Consider the following 12,198-nt stretch of genomic DNA (forward strand, 5'->3'; position numbering starts at 1 on the left):
GATATTCAGATTCAGCTCACACAATCCTACTGACAGAAGTGATGAGCTTTTGGGTGTTTATAACCCCGACATTACAGAATCAGCAGGCAGTGTCCAAGGGAACCTGAGGGTATTGTCACTACAACACACAGCCACATCTCTGCACTGTTAGAGGAGATGTAAACACAGAGAGACATTTTTTTTTATTCGTTCATGGGATGTGGGCGTCGCTGGCGAGGCCGGCATTTATTGCCCATCCCTAATTGCCCTTGAGAAGATGGTGGTGAGCCGCCTTCTTGAACCGCTGCAGTCCGTGTGGTGAAGGTTCTCCCACAGTGCACACACAGACATGTATAGAACAGATCTATAGCTTTGTTACAGGACATGGATAGTTTAAAGACCTTTGACCCTTGTACCCAAACTATTCGCACCTTCTGTCAGAATCTGTTTGAGGAAAGATTGTTTGAAGAAGGTCCACGTCAGTGTTGCGAGTCTCGGGTGCACAACAGGCTGAAAAATAAAATCAGTCGGCAGGAATACATTTATCATAGAATCATAGAATCATAGAAGTTACAACATGGAAACAGGCCCTTCGGCCCAACATGTCCATGTCGCCCAGTTTATACCACTAAGCTAGTCCCAATTGCCTGCACTTGGCCCATATCCCTCGATACCCATCTTACCCATGTAACTGTCCAAATGCTTTTTAAAAGACAAAATTGTACCCGCCTCTACTACTGCCTCTGGCAGCTCGTTCCAGACACTCACCACCCTTTGAGTGAAAAAATTGCCCCTCTGGACCCTTTTGTATCTCTCCCCTCTCACCTTAAATCTGTGCCCCCTCGTTATAGACTCCCCTACCTTTGGGAAAAGATTTTGACTATCGACCTTATCTATGCCCCTCATTATTTTATAGACTTCTATAAGATCTCCCCTTAACCTCCTACTCTCCAGGGAAAAAAGTCCCAGTCTGTCTAACCTCTCCCTGTAAGTCAAACCATCAAGTCCCAGTAGCATCCTCGTAAATCTTTTCTGCACTCTTTCTAGTTTAATAATATCCTTTCTATAATAGGGTGACCAGAACTGTACACAGTACTCCAAGTGTGGCCTCACCAATGCCCTGTACAACTTCAACAAGACATCCCAACTCCTGCATTCAATGTTCTGACCAATGAAACCAAGCATGCTGAATGCCTTCTTCACCACCCTATCCACCTGTGACTCCACTTTCAAGGAGCATTGAATCTGTACTCCCAGATCTCTTTGTTCAATAACTCTCCCCAACGCCCTACCATTAACGGAGTAGGTCCTGGCCCGATTCGATCTACCAAAATGCAGCACCTCACATTTATCTAAATTAAACTCCATCTGCCATTCATCGGCCCACTGGCCCAATTTATCAAGATCCCGTTGCAATCCTAGATAACCTTCTTCACTGTCCACAATGCCACCAATCTTGGTGTCATCTGCAAACTTACTAACCATGCCTCCTAAATTCTCATCCAAATCATTAATATAAATAACAAATAACAGCGGACCCAGCACCGATCCCTGAGGCACACCGCTGGACACAGGCATCCAGTTTGAAAAACAACCCTCTACAACCACCCTCTGTCTTCTGTCGTCAAGCCAATTTTGTATCCAATTGGCTACCTCACCTTGGATCCCATGAGATTTAACCTTATGTAACAACCTACCTTGCGGTACCTTGTCAAATGCTTTGCTGAAGTCCATGTAGACCACGTCTACTGCACAGCCCTCATCTATCTTCTTGGTTACCCCTTCAAAAAACTCAATCAAATTCGTGAGACATGATTTTCCTCTCACAAAACCATGCTGACTGTTCCTAATCAGTCCCTGCCTCTCCAAATGCCTGTAGATCCTGTCCCTCAGAATACCCTCTAACAACTTACCCACTACAGATGTCAGGCTCACTGGTCTGTAGTTCCCAGGCTTTTCCCTGCCGCCCTTCTTAAACAAAGGCACAACATTTGCTACCCTCCAATCTTCAGGCACCTCACCTGTAGCGGTGGATGATTCAAATATCTCTGCTAGGGGACCCGCAATTTCCTCCCTAACCTCCCATAACGTCCTGGGATACATTTCATCAGGTCCCGGAGATTTATCTACCTTGATGCGCGTTAAGACTTCCAGCACCTCCCTCTCTGTAATATGTACACTCCTCAAGACATCACTATTTATTTCCCCAAGTTCCCTAACATCCATGCCTTTCTCAACCGTAAATACCGATCTGAAATATTCATTCAGGATCTCACCCATCTCTTGTGGTTCCGCACATAGATGACCTTGTTGATCCTTAAGAGGCCCTACTCTCTCCCTAGTTACCCTTTTGCCCTTTATGTATTTGTAGAAGCTCTTTGGATTCACCTTTGCCTGATCTGCCAAAGCAATCTCATATCCCCTTTTTGCCCTCCTGATTTCTCTCTTAACTTTACTCCGGCAATCTCTATACTCTTCAAGGGATCCACTTGATCCCAGCTGCCTATGCATGTCATATGCCTCCTTCTTCTTTTTGACTAGTGCCTCAATCTCCCGAGTCATCCAAGGTTCCCTACTTCTACCAGCCTTGCCCTTCACTTTATAAGGAATGTGCTTACCCTGAACCCTGGTTAACACACTTTTGAAAGCCTCCCACTTACCAGACGTCCCTTTGCCTGCCAACAGACTCTCCCAATCAACTTCTGAAAGTTCCTGTCTAATACCATCAAAATTGGCCTTTCCCCAATTTAGAATTTTAACTTTTGGGCCAGACCTATCCTTCTCCATAGCTATCTTGAAACTAATGGAATTATGATCACTGGTCCCAAAGTGATCCCTCACTAACACTTCTGTCACCTGCCCTTCCTTATTTCCCAAGAGGAGGTCAAGTTTTGCCCCCTCTCTAGTCGGGCCATCCACATACTGAATGAGAAATTCCTCCTGAATACACTCAACAAATTTCTCTCCATCCAAGCCCCTAATGCTATGGCTGTCCCAGTCAATGTTGGGAAAGTTAAAGTCCCCTACTATTACCACCCTATTTTTCTTGCAGCTGTCTGTAATCTCCTTACATATTTGCTCCTCAATTTCCCGTTGACTATTTGGGGGTCTGTAGTACAATCCGATCAAAGTGATCTCTCCCTTCTTATTTTTCAGTTCTACTCATATAGACTCAGTGGGCGAACCCTCGGATATATCCCCTCTCACTACTGCCGTGATGTTCTCCCTAATCAAGAACGCAACTCCCCCTCCTCTCTTACCTCCTGCTCTATCTTTCCTATAGCATCTGTACCCTGGAACATTGAGCTGCCAGTCCTGCCCCTCCCTTATCCATGTTTCAGTAATAGCTATAACATCCCAGTCCCATGTACCCATCCATGCCCTGAGTTCATCTGCCTTGCCCATCAGACTTCTTGCATTGAAATAAATGCAGTTTAATCTAGACTTCCCTTGGTCTTTGCCCTGCTTTCTCAGACCATCTGTCCGGTCATGTTCTGTGCACTCTCCCTTACTGCCTTTTGTTTCTGTCACCACTTTATTTCCCACTGACTTCCTGCATCGCTTCCCATCCCCCTGCCACATTTATATCAAAAGACAAGACATTAAAACTGCTCCCAGCCAAATCAGATCTGCAGCCAGACATTTTGTGTCACTCGATCAGCAACATCACTGACTGAGATTCAGATCAGTACGGTTCCAAACCACATTCTCCAGCTGTGGGGTATTGACTGTACTTTTATTCCAGTTCACAGCACTTGTATTTTGTCATTAAATGTCTGATCTGAGGGTGACAGGGGCACACATCTCAGCCATTCCTCTCACCACTCTCCAACTGTGGGTGTTGCAATAAATTAAATACATGGGGAGAAAGTGGCACCAAGATCATCTGGAGCTTGCTTTCCCTTCCTTCCTCCGATTCTGGTGCCCACTGCTGTAATAACCATTAAACCAGGACACCAATCACTCCACAACTCTTCACTCATCAAAGGCAAATTAGATCAATTTCTTTCTGAAAATAACACTCTGGGATCCAGTATTTGAGACATGATGTGGTGAGTGAAACAGGCTCGGGAGGAACAGGTGACTTTGGACCTATGGTTCCCAAAGCTCTCCACCACTGCGGGTTTTCCTCGCGTCATGTCTGGGTCTGTTGCAGACTCACTGATGGAGATTGATTACTGTGATTGGTCAACAACTCCATTATGGTTGTATCATGCGACTACCAGGATGGTAGAAGGCGAACTAGACGGGCCCTCGGTCTTTTATCGTCCAGCAATCCCTATGTTCCTAAAAGAACACAAACTTCAAACAGTAATGAAGCAATAACATGCAGTCAAATGTACCCTAGTGAGGGTGGGTGTGGGGTTAAGGCCAGGCTGGGCGGTGGGGTTAAGGCCAGGCTGGGCTAGTGCAGAGTGAAATCGAAGCTCAAGTCCCTCAGTGCCCTGGACAAAGATGCATTATCGATATTCAAATTAGAACTCAAGGTATTCCAAAGATAGGTTTTTGTTAAGTAGCAGGAGGTTTGGTAAACTGGTGAGGGATAGGGTCAGTTGGAAAGTTCGCTGGTGTAGGATAGGGCGAACTTTCAAACTGACATGGTGTAAAATGTCCAAAAATGGAAGGAGCTTCACTGGAATACAAAAACCTCAAGTTCAAATTGTCTAAACTGAAAACATTGCAGCGTGGTGCAGGAGCTGGGGCAGCACTGCAGCGTGGTGCAGGAGCTGGGGCAGCACTGCAGTGAGGTGCAGGAGCCGGGGCAGCACTGCAGTGAGGTGCAGGAGCCGGGGCAGCACTGCAGCGTGGTGCGGTGAGGGGCAGCACTGCAGTGTGGTGCAGGAGCCGGGGCAGCACTGCAGTGAGGTGCAGGAGCTGGGGCAGCACTGCAGTGAGGTGCAGGAGCTGGGGCAGCACTGCAGTGAGGTGCAGGAGCCGGGGCAGCACTGCAGTGAGGTGCAGGAGCCGGGGCAGCACTGCAGTGAGGTGCAGGAGCTGGGGCAGCACTGCAGCGTGGTGCGGTGAGGGGCAGCACTGCAGTGTGGTGCAGGAGCCGGGGCAGCACTGCAGTGAGGTGCAGGAGCCGGGGCAGCACTGCAGTGAGGTGCAGGAGCCGGGGCAGCACTGCAGCGTGGTGCAGGAGCTGGGGCAGCACTGCAGCGTGGTGCAGGAGCCGGGGCAGCACTGCAGTGAGGTGCAGGAGCCGGGGCAGCACTGCAGTGTGGTGCAGGAGCTGGGGCAGCACTGCAGTGAGGTGCGGTGAGGGGCAGCACTGCAGTGTGGTGCAGGAGCTGGGGCAGCACTGCAGTGTGGTGCGGTGAGGGGCAGCACTGCAGCGTGGTGCGGTGAGGGGCAGCACTGCAGTGAGGTGCAGGAGCTGGGGCAGCACTGCAGTGAGGTGCAGGAGCTGGGGCAGCACTGCAGTGAGGTGCAGGAGCTGGGGCAGCACTGCAGCGTGGTGCGGTGAGGGGCAGCACTGCAGTGTGGTGCAGGAGCCGGGGCAGCACTGCAGTGAGGTGCAGGAGCCGGGGCAGCACTGCAGTGAGGTGCAGGAGCTGGGGCAGCACTGCAGCGTGGTGCAGGAGCCGGGGCAGCACTGCAGTGTGGTGCAGGAGCTGGGGCAGCACTGCAGTGAGGGGCAGCACTGCAGTGTGGTGCAGGAGCTGGGGCAGCACTGCAGTGTGGTGCGGTGAGGGGCAGCACTGCAGCGTGGTGCGGTGAGGGGTGGCGATGGCGATCGCTGCTCACATCACTTGCCTGATGATTGAGAAGTTTAGGCAGTAAATCGGTCACCCTGGAGAGTGGGAAAGACGTCCTCTGTGCTTCCTGTGAACCAATGAACTTCACAAAATATATTGCGTAACAAGCGAGTAGGAAGCTCGTGTAAACCAGCTGTCGGAGAAAAGAAACGGTTGGGTTAGCATCTGTGTACAGAGCGTGTGTGGCAGCAGGTTACTGTATACAAACCATACTATGAAATAAGCCCCCCAGACCAGGGACTGCACCCACCCCCCCACCACCAGACCAGCGTCCATCCCCCTCAGACCAGCGTCCATCCCACCGCTCCTCCCCCACCCCAGAACAATGCCCAGGCACAGGCATGATGGTCCAATCGGCCTCCTTCTGATTCTATGATACGGGCATCGCTGGCAAGGCCAACCTTTATTGCCAGGCTGTAAACAGTCTGGAGCTGAGTGGTCCTGCTGGAATCCAAATTGAGCATCAGTGACCTAGCAAGGCACTCAGCTGCATCAAACCTGGGCAATAAATGCCGGCCTTGTCAGCGACACCCACACCCTGAGAATGAACTAAAAAAACTAACATAAAATGTCCTAATTTTAGAACAACCTGCACAATTCAAAATGTATTGAAATAAGAACTAGTCATACAATTTAATTTCCCAAACTACAATCATTTTAGTAACTGTTAACACTTTCGACCTGTGGAGTGAACTGAACTCCTGCTACATGGATGGTTTACCACTGGAGGGAGTGTCAGTATTTACAGACCCACCAAGAGCCTCACAGAGGAATTCAGGAGCTGCCGGAAATCACCGGGCGGCCCCCAATCCGGAAATCACCGGGCGGCCCCCAATCCGGAAATCACCGGGCGGCCCCCAATCCGGAAATCACCGGGCGGCCCCCAATCCGGAAATCACCGGGCGGCCCCCAATCCGGAAATCACCGGGCGGCCCCCAATCCGGAAATCACCGGGCGGCCCCCAATCCGGAAATCACCGGGCGGCCCCCAATCCGGAAATCACCGGGCGGCCCCCAATCCGGAAATCACCGGGCGGCCCCCAATCCAAGACTGACGCTCCCACCAAACCATTTCTAGCCGTGTCACTTGTTTTTATTTACCATTTAAGTCCTGAATAATTTGCCGCTACTTTTACCTCAAAACCATAATTCAAGGTTAGAACTCAAGTCCGTTCAGCTTGTGCACATAAATCCAGAGTTGTTTTTTAAGCCCATTCTATTCCAGAACATTCAGGGTTACACAGATCTAGAAAATCATTTCATGTATCATAGGAGGTACAGCACAGGAGGAGACCATTCGGCCCATCTAAGCCCATCCAAGCTCCAGAACTAGCTGCGCCTCTAGCCAAGCTGTTCCAGTACAGCTACAACACTGGCATCTACCCGACAATGTGGAAAATTGCCCAGGTATGTCCTGTTCACAAAAAGCAGGACAAATCCAATCCGGCCAATTACCGCCCCATCAGTCTACTCTCAATCATCAGCAAAGTGATGGAAGGTGTCGTCGACAGTGCTATCAAGCGGCACTTACTTACCTATAACCTGCTCATCGATGCTCAGTTTGGGTTCCGCCAGGACCACTCGGCTTCAGACCTCATTACAATCTTGGCCCAAACATAGACAAAAGAGCTGAATTCCAGAGGTGAGGTGAGAGTGACTGCCCTTGACATCAAGGTAGCATTTGACCGAGTGTGGCACCAAGGAGCCCTAGTAAAATTGAAGTCAATGGGAATCGGGGGAAAACTATCCAGTGGCTGGAGTCATACCGAGCACAAAGGAAGATGGTAGTGGTTGTTGGAGGCCAATCATCTCAGCCCCAGGACATTGTTGCAGGAGTTCCTCAGGGCAGTGTCCTAGGCCCAATCGTCTTCAGCTGCTTCATCAATGACCTTCCCTCCATCATAAAGTCAGAAATGGGGATGTTCGCTGATGACTGCACAGTGTTCAGTTCCATTCACAACCCCTCAGATAATGAAGCAGTCCGAGCCCGCATGCAGCAAGATCTGGACAACATCCAGGCTTGGGCTGATAAGTGGCAAGTAACATTTGCGCCAGACAAATACCAGGCAACAAGAGAGAGTCTAACCACCTCCCCTTGACATTCAACGGCATTACCATCACCGAATCCCCCACCATCAACATCCTGGGGGTCACCATTGACCAGAAACTTAACTGGACCAGCCACATAAATACTGTGGCTACTGGAGCAGGTCAGAAGCTGCGTATTCTGCGGTGAGTGACTCATCTCCTGACTCCCCAAAGCCTTTCCACCATCTACAAGGCACAAGTCAGGAGTGTGATGGAATACTCTCCACTTGCTTGGATGAGTGCAGCTCCAACAACACTCAAGAAGCTCGACACCATCCAGGACAAAGCGGCCTGCTTGATTGGCACCCCATCCACCACCCTAAACATTCACTCCCTTCACCACCGGCGCACCGTGGCTGCAGTGTGTACCATCCACAGGATGCACTGGAGCAACTCGCCAAGGCTTCTTCGACAGCACCTCCCAAACCCGTGACCTCTACCACCTGGAAGGACAAGGACAGCAGGCACATGGGAACAACACCACCTGCACGTTCCCCTCCAAGTCACACACCATCCCAACTTGGAAATATATCGCCGTTCCTTCATCGTCGTTGGGTCAAAATCCTGGAACTCCCTTCCTAACAGCACAATGTCATCCTGAAGTCTGTTACTATCCTCCACATTGTTTACTACATTTCTGAGTTTCGTGTCATCTGTAAACTTTGAAATTATACCCTCTATACCCAAGTCCAGGTCATTAATATATATCAAAAAGAGCAGTGGTCTTAATACTGACCCCTGTGGAACACCACTGTATACTTCCCTTCAGTCTGAAAAACAACCGTTCACCACTACTCTCTGCTTTCTGTCCTTTAGTCAATTTTGTATCCACACTGTCACTGTCCCTTTAATCCCATGGGCTTTAATTTTGCTAAGAAATCTATTATGTGACACTTTATCAAATGCCTTCTGAAAGTCCATACACACAATATCAACCGCACTCCCCTCATCAACCCTCTCCATTACTTCATCAAAGAACTCAATCAAGTTAGTCAAACACAATTTTCCTTTAACAAATCCATGCTGACTTTCATTAATTAGCCCAGACTTTTCCAAGTGCCAATTTATTTTGTCCCAGATTATTATCTCAAAGTTTCCCCATCACCGACGTTAGACTGACTGGCCTGTAATTACCGGGTTTATCCCTCTCCCCTTTTTTGAACAGGGGTGTAACATTTACAATCCTCCAGTCCTCCGGCACCGTCCCCAAATCTAAGGAGGATTGGAAGATTGTGGCCAGAGCCTCAGTAATTTCCACCCTTACTTCCCTCAGTAACCGAGGATGCCTCCCATCCGGACCGGGCGACATTTCTACTTTCAGTACTGCCAATCTTTAAATACCTCCTCTTTATCTATTGTAAACCTATGTAAAGTAACACCAAACAGACTTGCATTAATACATCGCCTTTGTAACACAATGATTTCCAGCAGGCCATCTGTGAGGGAAGAGTTTGCTGTGTGGAGTTTGGGTAAAGACCCCACACACACACAGGGAGTGTCAGAAATTACTGAATCAGATCCACTCCAGGATGTTGCAAGATTCAAAGTAGCAAATGGATTTTCTGGCTCTAACACCACATTAAAGGGCTGTCTGTTCACCAAAACATTGACTGGGTGACGTACCCTTTAAAGGTTTGGGAAGCTGATATCGGGTGTGATTAGTAAAAAACAGTATTAGTAAAAAAAGTGCTGGGGAAATTAATGGGGCTAAAGGCTGACAAATCCCCAGGGCCTGATAATCTACATCCCAGAGTACTAAAGGAAGTGGCCCTGGAAATAGTGGATGCATTGGTGATCATCTTCCAAAATTCTATAGACTCTGGAACAGTTCCTACAGATTGGAGGGTGGCAAATGTAACCCCACTATTTAAAAAAGGAGGGAGAGAAAAAACAGGGAGTTACAGGCCAGTTAGCCTAACATCAGGAGTGGGGAAAATGCTAGAGTCTATTATAAAAGATGTGATAACAGAACACTTGGAAGGCATTAACGGGATTGGACAAAGTCAGCATGGGTTTATGAAAGGGAAATCATGCTTAACAAATCTACTGGAGTTTTTTGAGGAGGTAACTAGTAGAATAGATAGGGGAGAACCAGTGGATGTGGTGTATTTAGATTTTCAGAAGGCTTTTGATAAGGTCCCACACAAGAGGTTAGTGTGCAAAATTAAAGCACATGGGATTAGGGGGAATATACTGGCATGGATTGAGAATTGGTTGACAGACAGGAAACAGAGAGTAGGAATAAATGGGTCTTTTTCCGGGTGGCAGGCAGTGACTAGTGGGGTACCGCAGGGATCAGTAGAACTAAATGTAACATTTCCAAGTTTGCAGACGACACAAAGCTGGGGTGGAATGTGAGCTGTGAGGAGGATGCAAAGAGGCTCCAATGTGATTTAGACAAGTTGGGTGAGTGGGCAAGAACATGGCAGATGCAGTATAAGGTGGATAAATGTGAGGTTATCCACTTTGGTTGTAAAAACAGAAAGACAGATTATTATCTGAATGATGATAGATTGGGAAAAGGGGAGGTGCAACGAGACCTGGGTGTCCTTGTACACCAGTCGCTGAAAGCGAGCATTCTGGTGCAGCAAGCAGTTAGGAAGGCGAATGGTATGTTGGCCTTCATTTCAAGAGGATTTGAGTACAGGAGCAGGGATGTCTTACTGCAGTTATACAGGGCCTTGGTGAGACCACATCTGGAGTATTGTGTGCAGTTTTGGTCTCCTTATCTGAGGAAGGATGTCCTTGCCATGGAGGGAGTGCCACAAAGGTTTACCAGACGGATTCCTGGGATGGCAGGACTGATGTATGAGGAGAGAGTGGGTCGACTAGGCCTATATTCACTAGAGTTTAGAAGAATGAGAGGTGATCTCATCGAAACATATAAAATTCTAACAGGACTAGATAGACTAGATGCAGGGAGGATGTTCCCGATGGCTGGGGAGTCCAGATCCAGGGGTCACAGTCTCAGGATACGGGGTATGCCATTTAGAACCGAGATAAGGAGAAATTTCTTCACTCAGAGGGTGGTGAACCTGTGGAATTCTCTACCACAGAAGGCAGTGGAGGCCAAGTCATTAGCTGTATTCAAGAAGGAGATAGATATATTTCTTAATGCTAAAGGGATCAAGGGATATGGGGAAAAAGCGGGGACAGAGTACTGAGTTAGACGATCAGCCATGATTATTTTGAATGGTGGCGCAGGCCCAAAGGGCCGAATGGCCTACTCTTGCTCCTATTTTTGATGTTTCTATGTGATTGTCGTTACATCACAAGCAGGCAACACAATCTGCTTCAACACAATGGGCGAACAGGCTTCAGGCAGACAGTGTCCTTTTAATACATTCTGGACAGGCATTTACAGCCTGTCGAAATAAAAGGGAATGTTCCCAACTCACCTGGGTCAGAGAGAATATGTAGAGACCCCAGTGTGGAACGAGTGTGACACACACAACTGTCAGCACACACTTCGCAACCATAGCCAAGCTTTCGGCCATCACCTGAAACATAAACAAACTGCAGACAAGGTACGAGATAACAAATATATATTCCTTTAAGGCACAAAAACACAGCAGGAAAATTGGTCCAACCGTGGCTAATAAGAGAAATTAAAGATAGTATTATATCAAAGGAAGAGGCAGATAAAGTTGCCTCAAAAAGCAGTAAGCCTGAGGATTGGGAGCATTTTAGAATTCAGCAAAGGAGGACCAAGAAATTGATAAAGAAAGGGAAAATAGAATAGGAGAGTAAACTAGCGAGAAACATAAAAACGGACTGTAAAAGCTTCTATAGGTGTAAAAAGGAAAAGACTGGTGAAGGCAAATGTGGGTCCCTTACAGACAGAGATGGGAGAATTTATAATGGGGAATAAGGAAATGGCAGAGAAATTAAACAAATACTTTGTCTCTGTCTTCACGGAAGAAGACATAAAAAACCTCCCAGAAATACTAGAGAACCAAGGGCCTGGTGAGAATGAGGAACAGAAGAAAATTAGTATTAGTAAAAAAAAAGTACCAGAGAAATTAATGGGACTGAAAGTCGATAAATCCCAAGGACCTACGAGAATAGAACCCAATAGGACTCAAAATGGAGAAAAGAATTTTGGTCCAAAATGCGCTTGCAAGTCAACAGTACACAAAACAGATTCATAAAACACCCATTTTACCCTACATCCCAGGGTTTTGAAAGAGGTGGCTAGAGAGATAGTGGATGCATTGGTTGTCATCTTCCAAAATTCTATAGATTCTGGAATCGTTCCTGCAGAATGGAGGGTGGCAAATGTAACCCCACTATTTAATAAAGGAGGGAGAGAGAAAACAGGGAACTACAGACCTGTTAGCCTGACATCAATAGTAGGGAAAATGCTAGAATCT

The 12,198-nt window shown here is 47.8% G+C and overlaps 1 protein-coding gene across 2 annotated transcripts in view; it reads right to left on the bottom strand.

The window, feature by feature from the left end:
* Positions 1 to 12,198, bottom strand: part of rft1 (RFT1 homolog) — a 59,970-nt gene that overhangs the window by 22,713 nt on the left and 25,059 nt on the right. For both annotated transcript variants that reach the window (XM_067998313.1, XM_067998312.1), the window contains 3 exons: positions 11,224 to 11,325; positions 5,737 to 5,871; positions 411 to 489 (listed from right to left, as the gene is read on the bottom strand). In XM_067998313.1, the coding sequence (XP_067854414.1) occupies positions 411 to 489; positions 5,737 to 5,871; positions 11,224 to 11,325 (316 nt within the window). The remainder of the gene's footprint in view (positions 1 to 410; positions 490 to 5,736; positions 5,872 to 11,223; positions 11,326 to 12,198) is intronic.

This window comes from Heptranchias perlo, chromosome 17 (genome assembly GCF_035084215.1).
Source record: "Heptranchias perlo isolate sHepPer1 chromosome 17, sHepPer1.hap1, whole genome shotgun sequence".
Lineage (NCBI taxonomy): Eukaryota > Metazoa > Chordata > Chondrichthyes > Hexanchiformes > Hexanchidae > Heptranchias > Heptranchias perlo.